We start from the raw sequence: 24,404 nt of genomic DNA, 5'->3' as shown, positions 1-24,404 counted from the left end.
TAGCCTTTAAGTAGGTACTATAGCAAAGGAAATGTATTTATCAGTTAATTTATCTTGAATGGAGTTCCATTCATATATATCAGATATATATTTTATTCTACATTCCTTTCTTCTGTAATGGCTATCTGAAAGAAACACATTAAACTGCGAAGTGTAAAAGCTGTCTAGCTGTTGTAGAACGACCTCAGCACATATGTTTAAAAAAAATAACACGTGTCTTGTGCCTATAGGTTTGCCTAAACTGTAAAACGATTTACATCTTCGAAGAGCCTTGTTGAGACCCCCCCCCCCCCCCGACTATGTCATACATGACTCAATACCTGGCACACAATACACAGCTGTGCTTTGTTGCTGTACTGTTGGAGTTCTATACTGTGCCATTGTCCTACTCTCTCCCCAAGACAAACCCTCCACTCTGTACTGACTGCTGTGTACGGAGAGGGAGAGGGAGAGGGGGGCGGGCAGCATGTCCTCAACAGTGGAAAGGACAGAGAAACCAGACCCTGACATCTCCACTCACAGATTTCCCACAGATGAGGAAAGCACTGGGTCCCTACAGTGATTAAAACATGTACAAACATATCTCCTAGGTTCTACAGAGAAATCTGCATAAATAATAAATATGTGGCTGGAAGCTACGCATGAGTATGCCCGTGAGTTCGGACGGGGACATGTCTTTTGTTGCAAGGGTGTTGCTTACAGGCTGTTGTGCGTGTACTTGGTGTTCTTTCATTGGTCCGTCTGGAGGAAGACGTGATCTTGCACACAGAGAAGTAGAGCAATAGACATGCGGGTCAGTATAGAGGCAGAGGGGAATCTGAGCGATCTCAGCTATGCCCCATTAATAAGCATCAGCTGATTAAGTCTCCAATGGCTCGCCTCCCACAATGCAATGCCATGCCTACACAGTCAGAATGACACACACACACAGATACGAGTGCGGCACACACGGAGGGACACAAATGGAGCCCACATATAGAGACGAGTACAACCCACGCACATAATCATGCACGCGCAGACACACGGACAAATTCATACACAAGCTTACATACAGACACATACATCTGTCTGAGGAATATACACAATGTTATTCCATGTACATTTTTGTTTGAATGAATGATCCTGTTTTACATTGTTATTCATCTGTAATGTCATTGATATAAATGGTAAACAGGACTGGTCCCAGTATTGACCCTTGAGGAACACCTTTTGACAAATGTAAAAACACAGACTGTGCATCACCCACTTTAACAATCTGAGATTTTCCTAAATTATGGAACCAATTGCATGGAGAAGAGTCTAAACCAATAATTGAGGAAAGGGGAATTGTCTACTGTGTCAACGGCCTTAGAAAGGTCAACAAAAAGTGCAGCACAATGTTGCTTCCTATCTAAGGCAGACACAATATCATGTGGGAGTGATGGTGCTATGCTTAGCCTTGAACCCAGACTGATAGGAGCCAAGCACAGATGATTTAAGCTGAGCATTAACAAGAAACTCTAAAATTTTAGCTTGGCAGGGCAATTTGGAAATTAGCTGATGGTTGTAAAGGTCACTTTTATCCTCATCTTTATGCACAGGCAACACATACACACTTTCCCAGACTTTATGAATAATGCCAGTTGAATAGCAGTGATGATTTATCATTATCATTAAATATTATTGACCATTTTCCACCACTGTAGAGTGTGGGTGGTAAACATATTTTCTTGTGAAGAAAATTCATTTAATGAAGGCCACTCTTTCAGGGCTGTGGGGGGAAGGGGTGTTATTTTCTCTCAGGAATCAATGGGAGGAGTCTATTATCTTCAGAGAAATCATTGGAGGAGCCATGTTTGATGGGAGGGGCTATGGTTTCCAAGCTCTCAGTGGAAGGGACCCTGATTCCTAAGAGGCACAATGGGAGGGGCTTTGATCACTTAGGGCACAGTGGGAGGAGCCCTGCCATTATGGTCTCGTAGGTACGGAGTGACACCGCACAAAGCATTGATCGGCAGCCAGGTTTGTGGATGCTGTGAGTGTGAGTGTGTGTGTGTGTGTGTGTGTGTGTGTGTGTGAGTGAGTGTGTGAGTGTGTGTGTGAGAGTGTGAGTGTGAGTGTATGTGTGTGTGTGTGTGTGTGTGAGAGTGTGAGTGTGTGTGTGTGTGTGTGTGTGTGTGTGTGTGTGAGAGTGTGAGTGTGTGTGAGTGAGTGAGTGTGTGTGTGTGTGTGTGTGTGTGTGTGTGTGTGTGTGTGTGTTGGGAAGCACTCACTCATACACACAGACGGTCTCTTGTTCCCGTGGCAGTGACGGCTGTGACAGGGACTCATATGGTGTCTCCTGCCCCCACGCTCTCCACTATCAATCTTCGTTCAGCCATCCACAATCCATTCCAGTATATAGCTTACATCATCCACTCCATACCAATACACAACCCATAACAAAGGCTTACATGATCCATTCATCAGGCTACAATATCAATTCAATATCAGGACCTAATCTGCGATAATGCCGCCCAAGCTCACACCCTGCACTTGTTACTGTACCCAACACCTAAATAAAGTCCAGTATGTTTGCACAGCTGCATATTGCGATAAATTGTTCTTATGATTTCAACACTGGGAAATGACTGTTTCTTAGCCAGACTCGCTAGACATACAAACAAATGTTTAAGCAAACATGCTGAAAGACCAAAAAGGATTTATTGTATTTGTGGTTTTTTTTTTACAGAGAGAAAAAAATACACACACGCAGTGAAAGGGGGTTATCAAATGAGATCAGATGTGGAATAAAAACAAAACAAAATAAAATAAAAAGTTCACATTTCTCTTCACACCCTCTTCTCAGAAAAACATAAACACTACAGACAATGATATACAGGGAAAATGAAATTATTTATGAGGCTGACAGTGAGAGAACTGGGTGGGTGGGATGGGGGGTGGGTGGTGCTCTCAAGGCCCAGGTGTGTCAGGGTTTCAGGTGGGGGGGGTGGGGGGGGGGGATTGACATTGGGAGATGTGCAGTGACAAGCAGTGGGCGGGGGCGGGGGGGGTGGTGTTTACACGTACCCCTTCACCTGGCCGGCCCCGCCAGGCACCCGGCGGGGGCTGTCCTCGCTGCTTCCGCTGAAGGTGGGCGAGGAGGGCGCCCCCGGTGGGCTGGACCCGGAGTAGAGCAGGGCCCCGCCCACCAGCAGGAGCCCCGATGCCCCCCAGCCCAGGTAGAGGGCGGGGCCCAGCTCCCGCTTGTGCGGGGCGGCCACGTGGGGGTCGTAGAAATCCCGGATGATGGAGTGGGCGGTCCAGCAGACGGGCACGAGGTAGAGGAACCCCGCCAGGACGAAGATGATGCCGGAGACCCGGCTGATGCGCGCCTTCAGGTGCTGCCGGCCCAGGCACTTGGTGCACTTGACGCCCAGCACGCCCAGGGCGAAGGCCAGGCCGCTCAGCAGCACGGACAGCATGGACAGCCCGCGGGCCGCCTGCATGTCGCTGGGCAGCGCCAGCAGGCTGTCGTACACCTTGCACTGGATCTGCCCCGTGCTCTGGACGATGCAGCTCATCCACAGGCCCTCCCAGATGATCTGCGCCGTCACGATGTTGTTGCCGATGAAGGCGGTGACCCGCCACAGGGGGGCGGCGCACACCAGGGTCCCGCCCACCCAGCCCAGCAGGGCCAGGACCAGGCCCAGGAGCTGCAGGCCCGTGGAGGCCATGACGGAGCAGGGGGTGCGCCGGATCCGCTTCTGTTTCCAACACTTACACGGGCTGGGCTGTTAGCCTCTCGCTGCTTCCTCAGTCAACTAACTCCGCCCAGCTTTCTCTCACTCTTTGTCTCACTCTCTCGTTCTCTGTTCCCCTCTCAGGGGACAAGAGGCTACAAGAAAAGAGTAGACCGTAGAGCACAGCCAATAAGACTTCAAGGTCTTATTGTAAGGTCGTATTGTGATAATAATTATATTATATATTACATATACTATTATACATAATACTTTATTATATTATTATAAGGTCTTGTCTGTCTTCCTCCTCTTTCTCACAGCTCACAGTGATGAAGGAAACAACTGGAGGAGGGGGAGGGGGGGGTTGGGTTAGAAGAAACAAAAGCACGATTACAACCGTGACCTTCAATCACACCCTGAATCTGTTTACTACGAGCTCAGAACTCTACCACACACAGGACAATAATCACATCTGCAGAACTGGTTAGAAATATGTTTTAGTTCTTTTCCCACATTGTGATAGCATATGAAAACAACGTTAGATGCACACAAAACCAGATCATACATACACAGTACATATAAGTTCCTGTTTGGTAATGTTTGCTAATGTAAATGCTATGTAAAAAGTCGTGTAAGTCGCTCTGGATAAGAGCATATTTTAAATGCCTGTTATGTAATGTAATGGTAAAATATAGGAATATAAAAAATAAAAAAAATGCTTATGTTCTGACAAAATAAGTTCAAAGAGACGGTACAGCTGAACTCTCTAATCAACAGAGAGTTCATCGGCGCCGTTTTGTAAATGTACCATTAGTATCAAAGAAGGCCCTTCTAATGTCTCCCATTTCCGTCAACCCACCACATCAGCTATACTGCTTTAGCGGTTTCCAGAAACGAAATAAAATGGACGCATCACGTCTGAACATATCTCTTCCTGGCCTCGGCGTGGAGATTCAGGGCTGTAAAATCAGCGTTGCTCGGCGTGCGGTCAACAAGCGAAGAGGAGAGAATGGTCCCTTTTCACGGGGCAGTGGGAGTCGGGCAGCGCCCGGCCGAGCGAGGGGACCATCTCAGAAAAAAAAAAACCACGAGCGGCCTCTGAACACAAGGGGCCATTATTGGAGCGGCGCAGTGTGGGCTTAACAGACCCGCATCTCAAAATCAAACCCCAAACGACGCCACAGCTACAATTGTTGTTGGTGCCCGAGTTACGGAGGAGGATCCAGAAACGAGCAAGACTGAGCGCCATTACTGGACCATGTCCACTGTCCGGCATTGCGGACAATTCCCCTCACGGACCTACGGACGCTTTTCCCCATTTTCTCAAAGTCTCACACAATGTCAAACTTTAAATATCACGACTGTCCTAGTTTCGGGAACTGGTGCCCAAAATGATGGCGAAGGATGTATTCTGCGCGCTTCAGTATGACAGAAGAAGCACTTGGCACTGCCATTAAACAGCCAATCCAACAATGTTAATTTGGCGTGTAAACCTAATAGCTAGAAATAGGCCCTCGCTTTCCACACCTGATAGTCATGGAAAACAAATGAATAATTCCCTCCATGTCAACTAAGACAGACGCAATATTTTGCCTTCCCTGTCAGCTGGGAACTTCACAGTTTCCTTTGGCAGTCTATTTGAAGACCAACATGGGGAGCTAGCGACTGCTGAAAAGATGCAAGCCAATTTACCTCACGAGCGACACGGCGAGATCCACCAGCCAGCGGGGCGACGTCCTGGTGCGGCGCGTCCTGCGTTGGGGGTTCGGTTCGGGAGCGGAGCCGAGAGACCGGGACCGGGCGGGACGAGAGAGCGAAGTTTCGCGGGTGAGCGCTCGAATCAGCGGGCGCAAAAGAGAGAGGAGAGAAGCCCTGCGCGATGCCAGCCGGCCGTAGTGTCGGAGAGTGCGCGCGCGCTCGCTCGTGTGTGTGTGTGTGTGTGTGTGTGTGTGTGTGTGTGTGCCTGTGTGTGCCCGTGCCCCGGCGACGATGTGTGAATGCACCCCGAGTGTGTCTCCCAGTGCCTGGTGTTTCAGCACAATGGCGCCCTGTTCTCCCACCTCTCTCTCTTTCTCTCTCTCTCTCTCGTTCCCTACAACCCTCCCTCCATTCGGCCCAGCCACCCACCCACCCGCACTCTTGTCCTCTTGTCCTTCATCTTTTGCACTCCAGCCACCAGATATGTCTTTTCATTCTTCCCTTAAATTACTATCCTTCTTTGCTGCTCTGTTCAAGAACGCTCAGGTTTGGCGCAAAAGGGTGATTTACGATGGCCCTTTTGAAATCTTTATGATCTCAGATGGCTTTATTACAGCTTGCTGGCTTTGTCCATTCTTGGCTGGTTCTGACTGAAGTTCAGCCACCGTGACCCATAGATTGTTTTGATCCTTTTCCTCCCATAATCTTTCCACTATTTCTCTTTTCCTCCCACCTCTCTTTTCATTCTTGCTTTCCCTCCCTTGCGCTCTCAGGGCTACTGGTTTATCAGCCTCAGCTCTGTGACCTCTCACTCGTCTGCTTGCTTGATTTCTAAAAATTAAGCCACTGCAAGATGATCATTGGAAGAATTTTCTAGAGCATGTCTTCAGGCTCAGATAAATTTGGCTTGCCCCTACATTTCAGTCTTCTTAAAATTCGTGGGCCCAACAAAGATAAGCAGACCACTCCACGAACACTCCAGTTTAGTAGTTTAGTACTCCAGTTTGCTGATATTTAAAGATAAGCCTGCATGTAATCATTGTTTTACATATTTTGAAAACTAAATTTCTCAGAATGCATTTCTTAAAACATGATGACAGAAAAACAACTGATGATGTTTTAACATCTCATATCCATGGTAATATTTTAAATAGTATAAGCATTATTTATGATAAGTACTACGTTTTTGGAAGCCGGTGGTGGCACAAAACTTCTTTAAAAAAGAAGGCTAGAAGAGGGAGAAACTGCACCACAGATAGGTTGCCATAACATTACTGTTATAGTAACAGTTACAGTTAACAGTTAGGCCTAGTTTAATTGAAATTTAAGAAAATCATTGCGTTTAGAAATTAGAGCATTTTGGATTTCAGGCACCAATGACTTTAACGTCCCTAACTTATTACATTACATTACATTACTTATGTTTAGAATTTGTATCTGATTATATTATCCTCCATATCATTCTGGTAGCGTAAAGGCTTGTCTGTAACTGAGACCATTACTTCCAAAATTGTTTTAGTTTGGCTTCCTTTTGCATTCTGTTCTTTCTCTCTGTCACTGGTACAACTTGACACGTAAAGTGCCATACAGATTTCATTTTCATCTGGAGACATGGCCAGGTAAATTAAAAATAAATAAAATTGCCCTAACACATAAAATAAATAAAAAATAAATAAAATTCTCGTACACAAAATGTGAACTATGCACACAAAATTTAATAACCTTTTTACAGTTACAATACAATTTCATAAAACAATTTCAATTTCAAAGTACAAACAATCAACCGCCACAAAAATAAATTCTCAACCTGTGGAAAAAGCTGCAATTCAAATTCAATTGAATTAGAATCAATTTCAAAATTCAGAATTGACCTAAATCATGAAATCATATCCCATGTAAAGAAAACTAGGCTTCATATCGTGAGTCTCATTTTCTTTATTACAAAAGGGCAAACTATACTGAAAAATAAGGAAATGTTACAAGCACCATCTTGTGGTTCAGAACAACACCGGCACAATTGATTCTCCTGTGTTGCTGGAATTTTGCCTGTGAAGCTTATCCCATGCAATGTTACAAAGTGAAGCAGTACTTCCCTACTGTACCTGATAGACACAAATACAAACACAACGGGCCTCATTCACAAAACTTTTCTTAAATTATTCTAACTTTTGTTCTTAAAAACGTTCCTACGAAAAACCAATATGGGATTCGTGACGCATGTGTGGAACTGTTTTGTGAGTTGAGATGATGAATGCCGACTGTTTGTAAATCTAATGCACAATCCTGGTCACACGATTAGCATAACGAAACAGCCATGGACAAATACTGATAAGAAAAGAAATGATGAATTCCGAAATGTTCATGGAAACACACAGTTTACGATCAAATGTGATCGTATGCACGTTTCATGAATGAGGTCCAATGATTTGTTCTGATATACCAGCATTATTTTGAAAAAAATGAACATCAGTGTGACATCAGCTTGAGGTAATGAGATCAGGAGCAGTTTAGAGGGAACAGCCTATGATTTATTGTCATTATTACTGGGTCATTCAAGTAAACTATACTTGGATAGCTCATCTGAAAAAATTAAGGACATCATCTCTCACTCTTTTTGTTTCCCTCATAAATTTACTTTTCCCATGATTTTTCTTCTCCTCCTTCTTCTCAATCTGCATCATTCTCTGTCTTTCAGCCTCTTCTCTAATCTTTTCCACCGCCTCTTCCCTCTTCCTCGCCTCCTCTTCTCTGATCTTCATCTCCGCCTCTTCCCTCTTCCTCGCCTCCTCTTCTCTGATCTTCATCTCCGCCTCTTCCCTCTTCTTCGCCTCCTCTTCTCTGATCCTTTTCTCAGCGTCCCTCCACCTTCTCTCCTCCTCCGCTCTGACCCTTTCCTCTTCGTGCCTCCTTCTCTCCTCTTCTTCTCTCCTCCTCCTCTCCTCCTCCGCTCTGATCCTTTCCTCTTCCTGCCTCGCTCTCTCCTCTTCTTCTTCTCTCCTCCTCCTCTCCTCCTCTCTGACCCTTCTCTCCACCTCCTGGTACATATCGTTGGTGTAGTGCCCTCCTCCGTTCCTCTCCACCATTTCGTCCACCTTGCGCATCAGCTCGGAGACCTGAGCGCCGCCGTCGCGGGCGTCTCTGTTGTTGAAGACGTGGTAGCCGCCGCCGCAGCTGCCGATGACCTCCTGGAGGTCGCGGCTGACGCTCAGAAACTCCTGCACCGGCTTGTCCAGCTGATCTCCCCCCGTGAGCAGCACCACTGTGTACCGCGCGGCCTCTTCCCCGAACCTCTCCTGGATCCAGCGCACGGCGCGCCTCTCCTCCTGCGTGAACCGGCCCAGCCGGAGCACCAGCAGGAACGCGTGCGGGCCTGGGACGGACAGGGCGATGCACCTCTCGATCTCGCGCCGAACCTGTTCCTCCGGCATGGAAGTGTCGAAGATCCCTGGGGTGTCGATCACAGCAACGCGCCTCCCCTGGGTCTCCCCGTCGCTCCTCTCGCTGCTCCTGGTCACTGAGCTGGGGGAGAACTCCGATTTAAAAGCTTGCCTGCCCAGGATGGTGTTTCCCGATGCGCTCTTCCCTCCTCCGCTCTTACCGACCAGCACCATCCTCAAATCAGGAGGACCAAGCCTCTCCCCAGGCCTCTCTGTGGGGAGAACACACCCATTTACAATGCAGGATGACAGGAGATTGCATCAAAAGAGTGAACATAAACCCTGCCATTCAATAGCTTTACCGCACAAAGACTTCATTACAACTGAGTAATCCTCACTTCACATAATAGTTAATGCTAAACCTAGGGCCTAAGCCTCATTTACTGCCTGGAGAGTTTTCAATTCTCTTGTGCTACACCTCAGAAAACACTAATCCACGGGGAAAAAATAAAACATTTCTCCACATCCTCTTCATGTTGTTTAAAATCACTGCTGTGTACACTTTCAGAAATATAAATTAAAGCACTCTCAATGTAGTAGTACTAATGGAAATAAACTGGCTTTCTTTTCCTTTTTCCCCCAACAAAAATGAAAGACAATGGAGTAATGGAGTTCATAAAGGCATATGGGGCTGTGAAATCATCCCAAGGAAAATAATTCACACAAAGTCAGGCGCAGTCCAAAGACCAAACTGAGACTGAAGCAGATGCTTACCGAGCTCTTTCTCCAGCCTCTGCGCGAGGTCATTCTGGTCCACCTTCCTCAGGGCATGCAGCGCGACCTTCGCAGCACCTTCTTCTCCGTGGACCTCCACCATCAGCTCCACCATGTCGACCACGCCTCTGTTCTCCAGTCTGCCCTTTCCAATGGGCTTAACGCCCTCAGGCAAATCGTTCGAGAGCCAAAACTTAAACCTCCGCAGATCCTCTGCCAGCAGATCATCCAGAGTGAAAACGAGCAAGGACCGGACTCCAGCCATCTCAGCTCACTAGACAAAGTGGAAAATCGGGTGGATAAAAGTCAGATATATAATAGCACAAAATGAATACAAACAAATGGAACAGAAATAATGGGACTTGTATACTATACAATTAAAGAAGAAAAAAAAGCCACTTCCAGTTCAACTCTGATTTACCTGTATTTTTAACACTAATAAAGTTCACCCTGACTGTACGATAAAAAACAATAAAACACCTGTGGCAGCTGCCACTAGGGGCACTATTACAGACGCCACCTTCCCTTGTTTATACTGAGAAAGGGGAATTCAACTGAAAGGGAATTTTTGACTGTGGCTTTTCATTGAAGGATGTCAATACCAGGCATGTCCTACATTCAGTGGACTCATGATGTTAACTTGTGACTTTTGCATTTACAATTACATTTACAAGTGTAATCCCAAAACCATAAAACATTCATTTAGCAAGGTTTATGCCGTGACCCCTCCTACCACATTCGCTATGACCAGATATTCAAGGTTAAGGAGCTACAGCCTGGGTTAAGCAAGCAACACATACACACAAGCACACAGTCTCAGCCAAGTAACATGTGATGAACTGTTGTTCACTAGGTCCATTTCAATGACAGGCATTCAAAAATAAATAAATAAATAAATAAACAGCTGGATAATTGACACTCTCTACAAGACAAGGAACAAACAATACAGTTAGTGCCTCCATAAATATACCAAAGAAAAGTTTTTATAGTAAAATTAATACATCTCTCTTTCTCAACTAAATTCTCCATCTGAACATTATTTCTTAGAAGGGGCGTTACCGTTGTACCTTTGACCAAGGCAGGACTTACTGAATTGCTTCAGTAAAAATATTTAACCGTATAAATGCCGGATAATCTGTATAAAATAAATCACTCCAGGTAAGAGCGTCTGTGAAATGCCGAAATGTAAATACCCAAAATCCCGCAACAGTAAGCTGTATAATAAAGTATCCAGCGAAACGCGTGAATTCAAAGCCAGGATAAATATTAATCACTAACAAATATGCAGATCATTTTACCATATCTCCTGCTTTATCATATGGCCTACTCACTTTACCATACGCTGCTATAGCAAAGACGCATTCACTGTTAAGAGCCCCAATGCGATTTTATAATACGCTGATAAAGCTGACTTTGCAAATTCCCTGAATTGGTGGCAGCGCGTTTATCACCAATTTTAGTTTTTAAAAACACTTATTTCAGCAGCATTCTCATAGTTCGCACACTGCTCGATGCGTTTTCAAATTCTGGCTGGAAATGCGGTAAACACTTACCAGATATAAAAAACCAGTTATACAGGAGCAAAGAACAGCGATGTTTGATTTAGAGAAAGAACAGGAACAATAAGGTATGCTTTCACTGGGAAGTGAAAGCATTCTCCATATCCGGACTGTTCACGCAAGCGGAATTTCCCAGTAGAGCGCTTCCCGTCAGAGCTCTCGCCGTCCAACTCAAGACAAGGAAGATTGCTGAAAAGTCCACAATTACAGTAACGGTGCCGCTACACGTGTGTTGACTAATGCAACTACGGGGCGTGGTTTGTGCGATGCGCTAAATCGTGTTGATATAGCGTGGTTTGGGGAAAAAATGACGCGACTGGCATATGTTGAAATGCCCATTATGGCCGCTATGTTGACATGTCAGTTTCCCTTGCTGGCAATGAAAACATACAGACCTCCAGAACAATATCTCTCCACTCTTCTGAAAGATTTTTCAGTTCTGCTGTCAGTCATTCAACTTTGATAGGTGTATTTTAGTTTGTGATTTTAACCGACGTGCTGATAATAAGGAAGATATCAGAGCAATGGAAAGTCTATTGGACTGTGTGGATTACCGGCCACACCCGGTCATATTACATGGGTTTAACATAAATGTTATCATCTATTGATGACTTGGCTTTATCTGACCATCATTGTATCTTTTTCCAAATATTTTTAGCTGTACCATACCGAATTTTAATGCGGACATTGTTTTTCTTTAAATGTATTTATTTATTTATTTATTTATTTATTTATTTATTTATTTTTAAAGTGCCGACTGAGCTCTGAAGTAGCCAAAAACTTCATAGCTTATGTAAATGGAACTCCAAAAAGTAAAACCTACTGTGACCTTGTATATGATTTTAATTGAAGTTTGAAAAACAGCCCCTGTTGCTCCTGTTAAGATAAAGAAAACAATCTTGAAGAGGAGAGTTCCATGAAAAAAATAAGTGATTATTGGATTAAAAAGATACTGTTTTTAGGACTGCTGAGTGCAAATGGAGAAAAACAAAAATACATGTGCACGAAACTAGGATTCAGTGACAATAATGTTTATTATTATGCACCAATACTAAACAGTACTCCACAAATCTCCAACAATGATGTCAAAAGTCACTTGTATTCAGCATGGTACAGTAGTTGTACATCAGTGCTCCTTGATTGGTATTGAAGATGAGTTACTGTAATGCTATCCCTTTCAACAATGCAGAAAATACAGTATGCATGACCGCTAAAGTTTTAACTCATTTAACTTACTTCATATCAATAATCATTCAATGAAACAAAATAGTGATTAAATACAGTACACTGCGTCAGGCCCGGTGCCAGGATGAAGTGACTGAGGTGGCAGTTAAAAATGGCGAGGGGGCAAATCTTTTTATGTAGTAAAACAGTAGGTTATCATCCTGCTATGCCTATTTCTGCATTTTTTCCCCCATCCAGCGGGTGGCAATATAATGGCGTTTTGACTAGATGAGAACAATTCCCTACCTTACCTTTTCCATGTGTTTGTGCGCCATGGCCATAATAGGAATATTTGGGGCAGATTTCCAGGTCACCACCTAAAATTGGTCTGGTGGTAGGTTTAATGAAATTCATTGATTTAACCATGCAATAGCCTCTGAAAGGCTAAATAACAACAACACAAGACTACTGTTTCAAAATCAAATTAAAGCCGCAAGCGGCGTTGGGAGGGGTCCAAGCATTGGCACTATCGCGCCCCCTATGGAGCGATTTTAAAATGGTTTTGTCCTCATGATCATATACCTTCACTGAACATATCTACTGAATATCATGATGATTGTATAAAATATTGATGACTTATGGCCAATTTTGTGCTAAGAGACGCTGTCGGATGACTTAGTTGCGTCACCATGGATGTGTCCTGGCCGCTTCCCGTAAAGGCCTTTACTATGTTGTAACACTTAGATGGCATGTCTAAATATTTAGATAGCCCGGTATGTATGTAGAGCTGCAGCGCTTCTCTACATAGGAACCCACCTACCAAATTTGGTTGGTCTACAACTTATGGTTTCTGAGCCTCAGACATTTTAGCGCAGAAAGCTTCCACATCGCAACAAAAAAGTCAAAATGGCGGGCAAACAATATGGCGGACATAGGTGGTCCCAATGGCAAAGTTGTAGAGCACGTTCAGATGCACAGGTCAATGATGTTTTGTGTTGATCTGACTTACGGTGTGGGAGTTATTGCCTTTTACACATGACCCTTTGTTATGGCAATTCAGTGATTTGTAGTGCCTGAGTAGTGGGGGGCCATAGGAACCCACCTACCAAATTTGGTTGCTCTAGGACTTATGGTTGCTAAGCCTCAGACACTTTTAGTGGATAATAATAATAATAATAATAATAATAATAATAATAATAATAATAATAATCTTAACAGATACAATAGGGTTCCACCAGCTTCGCTGCTTGGACCCATAATAATATATTTATTTCACAGCAGTGGTGAAGCCAGTATTAAACCTGAGTGTCCTCGCACAATTTAGCGAATCGGAGCACTCGGAACGTAGGTCTACAAGACGCAGAATAATAGAATTTATGAACGATTCTAACCACTGACCTTGCTTGCCGCCGGCGTAACATCTTCTGCGGCTGGTGGAGCCAGCAGATTAAGTTCGGGCTCGGCGATATCATTGCTGCTGTGCTGGGGCTGCTGGCATCGGCTGGGGTCTCTACGGTGTTTCGTTTTTTCTTACAAAGCCACGTTCTGATACCCATCCTTATTCCCGAACTGCATTTTGGCTAAGCAAACAAGCTACGTAACGCAATGGTGAAAGACCTCAAAAACTGGTAACGGGATACAAGGAAAATGGTAAAAAAAAAAAATCTATGTGCTCATTTTTCTGTAGCAGGGGAGTTCTTTCACACAGCAAAGACTTAGGTTCAAGTCGCACAGAGGGGCAGTCTGCCTGAGCATTTATCATTTATTATTATCTGTGTCTCATACTTACATTAGGCACTAGTAAATCACCAAGTCATCATTTGTTTGCACTCGACTGATTCCTAAATAAGGTTAATAAGGCTAGTTTAATTACTTCTGAGAGAGCTTGGGCAGAACCCCTTCCAACTACGCACAGGCTCCATCCACGTAAACCACAGTAATAGTTATTAGCTCAAGTCATCAAAATTATTGATTGGTTATAGTATTAGTATAATGATAATGTTTGTTATATTAGGAAAAATATAAACACATCTAAAATATAAGAGTACTATACAATTCATCTACACATTTTATGTCCTGCACATCTGACTTTAAATATATTTTATTAATTTTTCAAAAAAGCTCCAGTCTCGACACTACAATTTTCACACCATACCATTTCCTGTTTCGTAACATTTTTTGTCTTTCAGAAGTTTAAGACTTGATTAATGTTTTCTCCTTTTTTGATTTCACATGACTGTACAAACTTAAATGGCTGGTGAGATTTTCTTAAGTATACACATTATAATGCATATACATCTATTGAGTGCTTTAATAGAGACAGGTTCATGGGCCAAGTAAATCCAAGATTAAAATATAAGTGGAATCAAATTTTATCCATCTATCCATTCTGTCATTTCAGCGGGGCTGCATATTCATCTTCTATCATTATTATTCCTCCAGCTGCAGTGACTGCCAGAGCCCCAAATGCTGCTCCTACCAAACGTTCCTTAGTCTTTTCCTTGTTTTTATATTTTCTCTTCCTTTCCTCCTCCTCTCTGATCTTTCTCTCAGCCTCCCTGTACATCTCATTGGTGTAGTGTTCTCCTCCATTCCCCTTCACCATCTTCTCTATTTTTTGCATTAGCTCGGTAACCTGAGTGATGTTCTGTTCATCATCATTATTGAAGATATGATATCTTCCACCACAGCAATGAATTAGTTCCTGAAGTAGCTTGGAACCGTTCAGAAACTCTTCCGCCGATTTTTTCTTTATCTGATCAGCACCTGTGAACAGCACCATTGTGTACCGTGAGGCTTCTTCCCCAAAGTGCTTCTGGATCCACTGCACAGCAGATTTCTCTTCCTGTGTGAATCTGCCCAACCTGACCACCAGCAGAAACACGTGGGGTCCAGGGACCGACAGACGGATGCACTCGTCAATTTGTATTTTCACTTGTTCTTCATCCATGGATGTGCCGAAAAGTCCTGGGGTGTCAATCACAGAGAACTGCCTTCCAGAACGCTCTGCACTCTGCCTTGATGAAACCATGGTAACAGAGTCAGCGGAATCATCTTCCATAAAATGTTCCTTCCCCAGGATGGTATTTCCTGACGCGCTCTTTCCTGCTCCACTCTTGCCAACCAGCACCATCCTCAAGTGCAACACTGAAGGAAAGAAAGGGAAGGCAGGACATGGTAAACAAGCTGATATCTGTCTCATGTTACATAACGTAACGTAACATAACATAACATAACATAACGTAACATAACGTAACGTAACGTAACGTAACGTAACGTAACGTAACGTAACGTAACGTAACGTAACATAACATAACATAACATAACATAACATAACATAACGTAAGACGAGAACAGGCCATTCAGCCCAACACTGCTTGTCTATTCCGACCACTAAACTGTACTTAATGCTTAGTTTACCTTAAAGCTAGATAGTATCTAACACTGTATCAAGCCGGGCCTTGAATACCCCCAGTGCCCCCTTTCACTACATGTCCAGGCAAGCTATTCCACACACTGACCACTCTCTGTGTGAAAACATATTTCCTAATGTCTGTGTGAAATTTACCCTTTGCCAGTTTCCATCCGTGCCCCCTCGTTCTGCTAACCGAACTCAACTTGAATAATTTCATGTAGTTCACTTTGTTAATCCCTTTAATACATTTAAAAGCCTCAATCAAATATCCCATAAGCCTCCTTTTACTAAGCTTGAAGGTCCAAGCATCTCAAACCTTTCCTCATAACACTTATCTTTTATACCCAGAATCAATCTGGTTGCCCGTCTTTGGACCTTTTCCAGCGCCTCTATATCTTTCTTGTAGTACGGTCCCCAGAACTGCACACAATACTCTAAGTATGGTCTGACAAGGGTATTGTATAGGGTGAGTATGATCTCCTTAGATTTGTACTCAATACTCCTGGATATGTATCCCAGCATCCTGTTGGCTTTTTTACTGCTACATCACATTGACCAGACCCTGAAAGGCCTTGATCAACTACTACTCTCAAGTATTTTTCTACATGTGCGCATTCTAATTTTGTACCACCCATAAAGTAATCCTGCCCTATGTTTTTATTCCCCACATGTAGAACTTTACATTTAGTTATATTGAATTTCATTTGCCAGGTTTCTGCCCACTTCTGGATTCTATTTAAATCTTCTGGGATTACTTTAGTAGATTCCAAACTGTCTCAGTTTTGTATCATCTCCAAGTATTTGGAAAGTTGTGTCAAATTGATTGTTTTTCCTTTGTACTTATCAAATTTGTATTTCAAATCAAACAGTGAGTTTGAGACATTATTATTATTATTATTTAGTCTGAAATTATTTCATCTACTTTACTGTATCATTTTGAAATGCCATTCAAAAGTCAAGTCCCACTATTATTTTATATCCAGGCTAATGCAATTTGTTCCTAACCCGATGAGCTACCGCCCAGAAATTCACCCCTGGGTACATTCATTTTCACAAGGGTATGCACAAGAACGAGAGTTGACAAAACATTTAAAAAATACTCACTTTTGTTTCTCCTGATTTTTCTATGCCTCTTCTTAGTCTTTTCTGTTGTTCCTCAAAGAGATATGCGCTCAAAACTCTCCACAGCCTTCACTACCCAGAGCTTATGAGAAAATGAAAACGAACCGGTCAGCCAAGGGTGTGGTTTAGCAGAATCATTGGGAGGGACATTATTTAAATGTCATCGTGCTATTGATGCACAATGACAATTGTATAGACTGCATACCAAGGGAGTTTATTGTTGACACCTCCCTGCCAAACAACTTCTGGAGGTTTTCTTCTTTCCTTTTGCCTTGTTTAAGCACTCAAGCTGTAGTATAACATCTAAGGCTAGAAGGAGTCCAATGACGATTTTCCCATTATGGAAACAGTCTAGGAGACCTTTAACTATTACTCAAGAGTCTTGGATCTGGCTGGTTTCGCTAATCTCCCAAAATGTTCATGTCACTGCTACACTGAACCTTACGTTTCTCTGTGGCCAATCTGTCGCCTAGAAACAACACAACAACTTCAATATCTCTGCTGTATCTACAAATGCCACGAAATGGATCTCTTATCACACTTATAATCACAAAGCCATTGTAAGATCTGTGACTCTGTGGCTTCACCTGCCTCTCCTCAAGTCGCTCTTAAAATGTGACTTAGATTTTCCTGCAGCTAATGTTCATGTAGCTAAGCCTAGGGATATTAAAGAATTAACAGTCCTTAGATTTAGAATTTTTGTTTTACAAATGTTTTGTTTGATCCATTACACATCAGACTCATTACATACAAAAATTCAGTGCATCTTTTACCAACAAAATCTGATTTTAACAGGAAATGGACAATGAAATGTTTCTTTAGCTGGTATTTTCACAGCAAGAAGCCATTGGCCTTGACAAGGATCAGTCTGAGATGACAGTGGACTACACAGCCCTCGTGAATGGTGTCAGAAAACTGACAACTTGTAAGGGAAAAAGATGGGACCAGAAAGCTGTGGGTTTCTGGGTCCTATGCAGTGGGGTTGCTCCCTGAACTCAGGTGGGGACAACTTGACATTTCAAATTAGGATGGGACTTGAACATACACGGCCCCATGTTGCCACCTAATTATCTAATAAATAAATTAAAAATAAAAATTTTTAAAGTCCCAAAGTTTTGGAACCTGCAGAACAGATCCTTTGAAAAATCTATAATTATATTTCAAATAGTTTTTTCATGCCAGAAGGAACCTTAAAGAATGAATTGGAAATATTTTTAATTTGCCATTAAGTGTTGACCAGTTACTTCATAACAAAGCGAAAACAGAAGAACAGGGGAGGAGAAAATATGCAAGATACTGCCAAAATACAGTCCTGCTGCTGATCCAGAATGGTTGCGAACCCAGCACAGGCTGCCACTGAAACCCATCAGACCAGGCTAAAATAGCCACGCTGGTTCTTTTGCTCGTTATTTGGGAATAAATTAAGAGAGGAAAAAAAAAGGAACAGTTATATCAAATGAAACCAAACTGACTAGTAAGGCTTTATGGTATACATGTATTGTGTGAAGTACGGACGCTGGAGTCCTGTAGACTTAATTTCTGCCCGCACAGTGATTGCATACCCTGCAATTATGCTAATAAAGTTGGCTACGCTAATGTTAATGTTAACTAGGTAAGCCTAGTGAAGTGACAGAATTGATAGCCTGTAGATTTAGAATTTCTGTTTTACAAATGTTTTGTTTGATCCATTACACATGCAAAAAGCAACACATCCTTCACCAACAAAGTCAGGTTTTAACATGAAATGAGCAAAGTTTATTTCGCCAATATTTTAATCGCAAGAAGCTATCAGGCTTCACAGGAAACTACAGGAAAAATAGTCTGGAACTACAGAGGGCTATACGTTCCTGCTGGATGATTTCAGACATCTTACCATTTCTAAGGGACAAAAGATTGGACCAAAAATGTGTTAATCAACAGAAAAGATCCTTCAAAAAAATCAATCACTATATTCTAAAATATGTTTTGATGTCAAAATGAACCTCAAGAATGGATGGGAAGTATTTTGCCATTAAAACTTAACCAGTTCATAATGAAGCTCAGTGGAAGAAACATTGAGGAATTTTTATTTATTTACTAGATACAGCCACTAGGGGGACTACATCATCAAATATTTCTTCAGAATGCTTGTGCATTGCAAAAAAATTGTCATGTGACCAGGCAAATCTTTACTTTGTACTTCCTTGTCCTCTTTTGGCAGTGAAGAAAGTTGATTAAGGGAGGGGGGGGGGGGGGGGGGAGGGTGATTGTGATGCAGCCAGGGAGGGAAGTGACAGGATCTATAGGATGTTTCTGTAGGATTTTGAGGCTGTATTCTGTAAAGTTGTATTTAGTTTACACATTAGTCACAGCATACAAATGGGGCCTGCGGTATTTAAATGAATTAACTGTAAAGTAGAAAAAGTATCAATCACTGCATATGAAAAATATATACTCATCTAAAATATAAGAGTACTATACAATTCATCTACACATTTTATGTCCTGCACATCTGACTTTAAATATATTTTATTAATTTTTCAAAAAAGCTCCAGTCTCGACACTACAATTTTCACACCATACCATTTCCTGTTTCGTAACATTTTTTGTCTTTCAGAAGTTTAAGACTTGATTAATGTTTTCTCCTTTTTTGATTTCACATGACTGTACAAACTTAAATGGCTGGTGAGATTTTCTTAAGTATACACATTATAATGCATATACATCTATTGAGTGCTTTAATAGAGACAGGTTCATAGGCCAAGGAAATCCAAGATTAAAATATAAGAAGTGGAATTAAATTCTATACAGTCATTTCAGTGAGGCTGCAATCACAGTATATTCATTCTCTTCATTGTTACTGCTACAGCTGCAGCGACTGCCAGAGCCCCAATTGCTGCTCCTGTCAAACTTTTCTTCATATTTTCTGTTCTCCTCCTTTTCTCCTCCTCTCTGAGCCTCTGAGCTACCTTTCTCTCAGCCTCCTTGTACATCTTATTGGTGTAGTATTCTCCTCCATTCTCCTTCACCATCTTCTCTATTTTTTGCATTAGCTCGGTAACCTGAGTGTTCTGTTCATCATCATTATTGAAGATATGATACCTTCCACCACAGCAATTAATTAGGTCCTGAAGTAGCTTGGAACTGTGCAGAAACTCTTCCATCGATTTTTTCATTTGATAGGTACATGTGAACAGCACAATTGTGTACCGTGAGGCTTCTTCCCCAAAGTGCTTCTGGATCCACTGCACAGCAGATTTGTCTTCCTGTGTGAATCTGCCCAACCTGACCACCAGCAGAAACACGTGGGGTCCAGGGTCCGACAGACGGATGCACTCGTCAATTTCTTTTTTCACTTGTTCTTCATCCATGGATGTGCCGAAAAGTCCTGGGGTGTCAATCACAGAGAACTGATCTGCATTATGCATTGATGAACACGTGGTAACAGAGTCAGCGGAATCATCCTCTTTAAAAACTTTCTTCCCCAGGATGGTATTTCCTGACACGCTCTTTCCTGCTCCACTTTTGCCAACCAGCACCATCCTCAGGTGCAACACTGAAGGAAAGAAAGGGAAGGCAGGACATGGTAAACAAGCTGATATCTGTCTCGTTTTATAACGTAACGTAACGTAACGTAACGTAACGTAACGTAACGTAACGTAACGTAACGTAACGTAACGTAACGTAACGTAACGTAACATAACATAACATAACATAACATAACATAACACAACTTAAGACAAGAACAGGCCATTCAGCCCAACACTGCTTGTCTATTCCGACCACTAAACTGTACTTAATGCTTAGTTTACCTTAAAGCTAGATAGTATCTAACATTGTATCAAGCTGGGCCTTGAATACCCCCAGTGTTTCTGCCTCCACTACATATCCAGGCAAGCTATTCCACACACTGACCACTCTCTGTGTGAAAACATATTTATAATATATATAATGTCTGTGTGAAATTTACCCTTTGCCAGTTTCCATCCGTGCCCCCTCGTTCTGCTAACCGAACTCAACTTGAATAATTTCATGTAGTTCACTTTGTTAATCCCTTTAATAAAATTAAAATCCTCAATCAAATATCCCATAAGCCTCCTTTTACTAAGCTTGAAAGTCCAAGCATCTCAAACCTTTCCTCATAACACTTATCTTTTATACCCAGAATCAATCTGGTTGCCCGTCTTTGGACCTTTTCCAGCGCCTCTATATCTTTCTTGTAGTACGGTCCCCAGAACTGCACACAATACTCTAAGTGTGGTCTGACAAGGGTATTGTATAGGGTGAGTATGATCTCCTTAGATTTATACTCAATACTCCTGGCTATGTATCCCAGCATCCTGTTGGCTTTTTTACTGCTACATCACATTGACCAGAGCCTGAAAGGCCTTGATCAACTACTACTCTCAAGTCTTTTTCTACATGTGCGCATTCTAATTTTGTACCACCCATAAAGTAATCCTGCCCTATGTTTTTATTCCCCACATGTAGAATTTTATTCCCCACATTTGCCAGGTTTCTGCCCACTTTTGGATTCTGTTTAAATCTTCTTGAATTACTTTAGTAGATTCCAAACTGTTGGCTAAACCTCCCAGTTTTGTATCATCTCCAAGTATTTGGAAAGTTGTGTCAAATTGATTGTTTTTCCTTTGTACTTATCAAATTTGTATTTCAAATCAAACAGTGAGTTTGAGACATTATTATTATTATTATTATTATTATTATTATTATTATTATTATTATTATTTAGTCTGAAATTATTTCATCTACTTTACTGTAACATTTTGAAATGCCATTCAAAAGTCAAGTCCCACTATTATTTTATATCCAGGCTAATGCAATTTGTTCCTAACCCGATGAGGTACTGCCCAGAAATTCACCCCTGGGTACATTCATTTTCACAATGGTATGCACAAGAACGAGAGTTGACAAAACATTTTTAAAATACTCACTTTTGTTTCTCCTGCTTTTTCTATGCGTCTTCTTAGTCTTTTCTGTTGTTCCTCAAAGAGATATGCGCTCAGAACTCTCCACAGCCTTCACTACCCAGAGCTTATGAGAAAATGAAAATGATTCTGTCAGCCAAGGGTGTGGTTTAGCAGTATCATTGGGAGGGACATTATTTAAATGTCATCGTGCTATTGATGCACAATGACAATTGTATAGACTGCATACCAAGGGAGTTTATTGTTGACACCTCCCTGCCAAACAACTTCTGGAGGTTTTCATCTTTCCTTTTGCCTTGTTTAAGCACTCAAGCTGTCGTATAACATCTGAGGCTAGAAGGAGTCCAATGATGATTTTCCCATTATGGAAACAGTCTAGGAGACCTTTAACTATTACTCAAGAGTCTTGGATCTGGCTGGTTTCGCTAATCTCCCAAAATGTTCATGTCACTGCTACACTGAACCTTACGTGGCCAATCTGTGGCCAATCTGTCTCCTAGAAACAACACAACAACTTCAATATCTCTGCTGTATCTACAAATGCCATGAAATCGATCTCTTATCACACTTATAATCACAAAGCCATTGTAAGATCTGTGACTCTATGGCTTCACCTGCCTCTCCTCAAGTCGCTCTTAAAATGTGACTTAGATTTTCCTGCAGCTAAAAATGTTCATGTAGCTAAGCCTAGGGATATTAAAGAATTAACAGTCCTTAGATTTTTAATTTTTGTTTTACAAATGTTTTGTTTGATCCATTACACATCAGACTCATTACATACTAAAATTCAGTGCATCTTTTACCAACAAAATCTGATTTTAACAGGAAATGGACAATGAAATGTTTCTTTAGCTGGTATTTTCACAGCAAGAAGCCATTGGCCTTGACAAGGATCAGTCTGAGATGACAGTGGACTACACAGCCCTCGTGAATGATGTCAGAAAACTGACAACTTGTAAGGGAAAAAGATGGGACCAGAAAGCTGTGGGTTTCTGGGTCCTATGCAGTGGGGTTGCTCTTTTTCTATGTCTCTTCTTAGTCTTTTCTGTTGTTCCTCAAAGAGATATGCGCTCAGAACTCTCCACAGCCTTCACTACCCAGAGCTTATGAGAAAATGAAAACGAACCGGTCAGCCAAGGGTGTGGTTTAGCAGTATCATTGGGAGGGACATTATTTAAATGTCATCGTGCTATTGATGCACAATGACAATTGTATAGACTGCATACCAAGGGAGTTTATTGTTGACACCGCCCTGCCAAACAACTTCTGGAGGTTTTCTTCTTTCCATTTGCCTTGTTTAAGCACTCAAGCTGTCGTATAACATCTGAAGCTAGAAGGAGTCCAATGACGATTTTTCCATTATGGAAACAGTCTAGGAGACCTTTAACTATTGCTCAAAGGTCTTGGATCTGGCTGGTTTCGCTAATCTCCCAAAATGTTCATGTCACTGCTACACTGAACCTTACTTTTCTCTGTGACCAATCTGTCTCCTAGAAACAACACAACAACTTCAATATCTTTGCTGTATTTACAAATGCCACGAAATGGATCTCTTATCACACTTATAATCACAAAGCCATTGTAATATCTGTGACTCTGTGGCTTCACCTGCCTCTCCTCAAGTCGCTCTTAAAATGTGACTTAGATTTTCCTGCAGCTAAAAATGTTCATGTAGCTAAGCCTAGGGATATTAAAGAATTAACAGTCCTTAGATTTAGAATGTTTTGTTTTACAAATGTTTTGTTTGATCCATTACACATCAGACTCATTACATACAAAAATTCAGTGCATCTTTTACCAACAAAATCTGATTTTAACAGGAAATGGACAATGAAATGTTTCTTTAGCCAGTATTTTCACAGCAAGAAGCCATTGGCCTTGACAAGGATCAGTCTGAGATGACAGTGGACTACACAGCCCTCGTGAATGGTGTCAGAAAACTGACAACTTGTAAGGGAAAAAGATGGGACCAGAAAGCTGTGGGTTTCTGGGTCCTGTGCAGTGGGGTTGCTCCATGAACTCAGGTGGGGACAACTTGACATTTTAAACTAGGGTGGGACATACACAGCCCCATGTTGGTGCCAAATTATCAACAAAAAAATAAAATTTTGGGATCATTAGAAAAGATCCTTTGAAAAATCTATCATTATATTTCAAATAGTTTTTTCATGCCAGAAGTATCCTTAAAGAATGAATAGGAAATATTTTTAATTTTCCATAAAGTGTTGACCAGTTACTTCATAACAAAGCAAAAACGGAAGAACAGGGGAGGAGAAATTATGCGAGATACTGCCAAAATACAGTCCTGCTGCTGATCCAGAATGGTTGTGAACCCAGCACAGGCTGCCACTGAAACCCATCAGACCAGGCTAAAATAGCCACGCTGGTTCTTTTACTCGTTATTTGGGAATAAATTATGAGAGGATAAAAAAGGAACAGTTATATCAAATGAAACCAAACTGACTAGTAAGGCTTTATGGTATACATGTATTGTGTGAAGTACGGACGCTGGAGTCCTGTAGACTTAATTTCTGCCCGCACAGTGATTGCATAACCTGCAATTATGCTAATAAAGTTGGCTATGCTAATGTTAATGTTAACTAGGTAAGCCTAGTGAAGTGACAGAATTGATAGCCTGTAGATTTAGAATTTCTGTTTTACAAATGTTT

General features: G+C 42.0%; 2 protein-coding genes across 3 annotated transcripts; both read right to left on the bottom strand.

Annotated features, from left to right (window-relative positions):
- Nucleotides 1–2,663: 2,663 nt before the first annotated feature.
- Nucleotides 2,664–5,687, bottom strand: LOC118216939 (claudin-4-like). Its single transcript, XM_035398583.1, has 2 exons — nt 5,394–5,687; nt 2,664–4,043 (listed from the first exon to the last, which is right to left on the bottom strand). Exon 2 carries the CDS (start codon nt 3,693–3,695, stop codon nt 3,039–3,041), a length of 657 nt encoding a protein of 218 aa, XP_035254474.1. The 5' UTR covers nt 3,696–4,043; nt 5,394–5,687; the 3' UTR covers nt 2,664–3,038.
- A 1,407-nt stretch (nt 5,688–7,094) lies between these two features.
- On the bottom strand, nt 7,095–11,412 carry LOC118216856 (GTPase IMAP family member 4-like). 2 transcript variants are annotated; one of them, XM_035398436.1, is made up of 3 exons: nt 11,105–11,412; nt 9,551–9,843; nt 7,095–9,048 (listed from the first exon to the last, which is right to left on the bottom strand). In XM_035398436.1, the coding sequence occupies exons 2-3, from the start codon at nt 9,813–9,815 to the stop codon at nt 7,976–7,978; spliced, it is 1,338 nt and encodes a 445-aa protein (XP_035254327.1). In that variant the 5' UTR covers nt 9,816–9,843; nt 11,105–11,412; the 3' UTR covers nt 7,095–7,975. The 2 variants fall into 2 exon arrangements, with proteins under 2 accessions (XP_035254327.1, XP_035254326.1); XM_035398435.1 differs by having other exon boundaries at nt 9,551–9,824; nt 11,104–11,411.
- Between the last annotated feature and the right edge of the window lie 12,992 nt (nt 11,413–24,404).

This window comes from Anguilla anguilla, chromosome 17 (assembly GCF_013347855.1).
Source record: "Anguilla anguilla isolate fAngAng1 chromosome 17, fAngAng1.pri, whole genome shotgun sequence".
NCBI lineage: Eukaryota > Metazoa > Chordata > Actinopteri > Anguilliformes > Anguillidae > Anguilla > Anguilla anguilla.
Note: the sequence above shows the minus strand (reverse complement) of the source record. Positions and strands in the feature narration are given on the sequence as shown.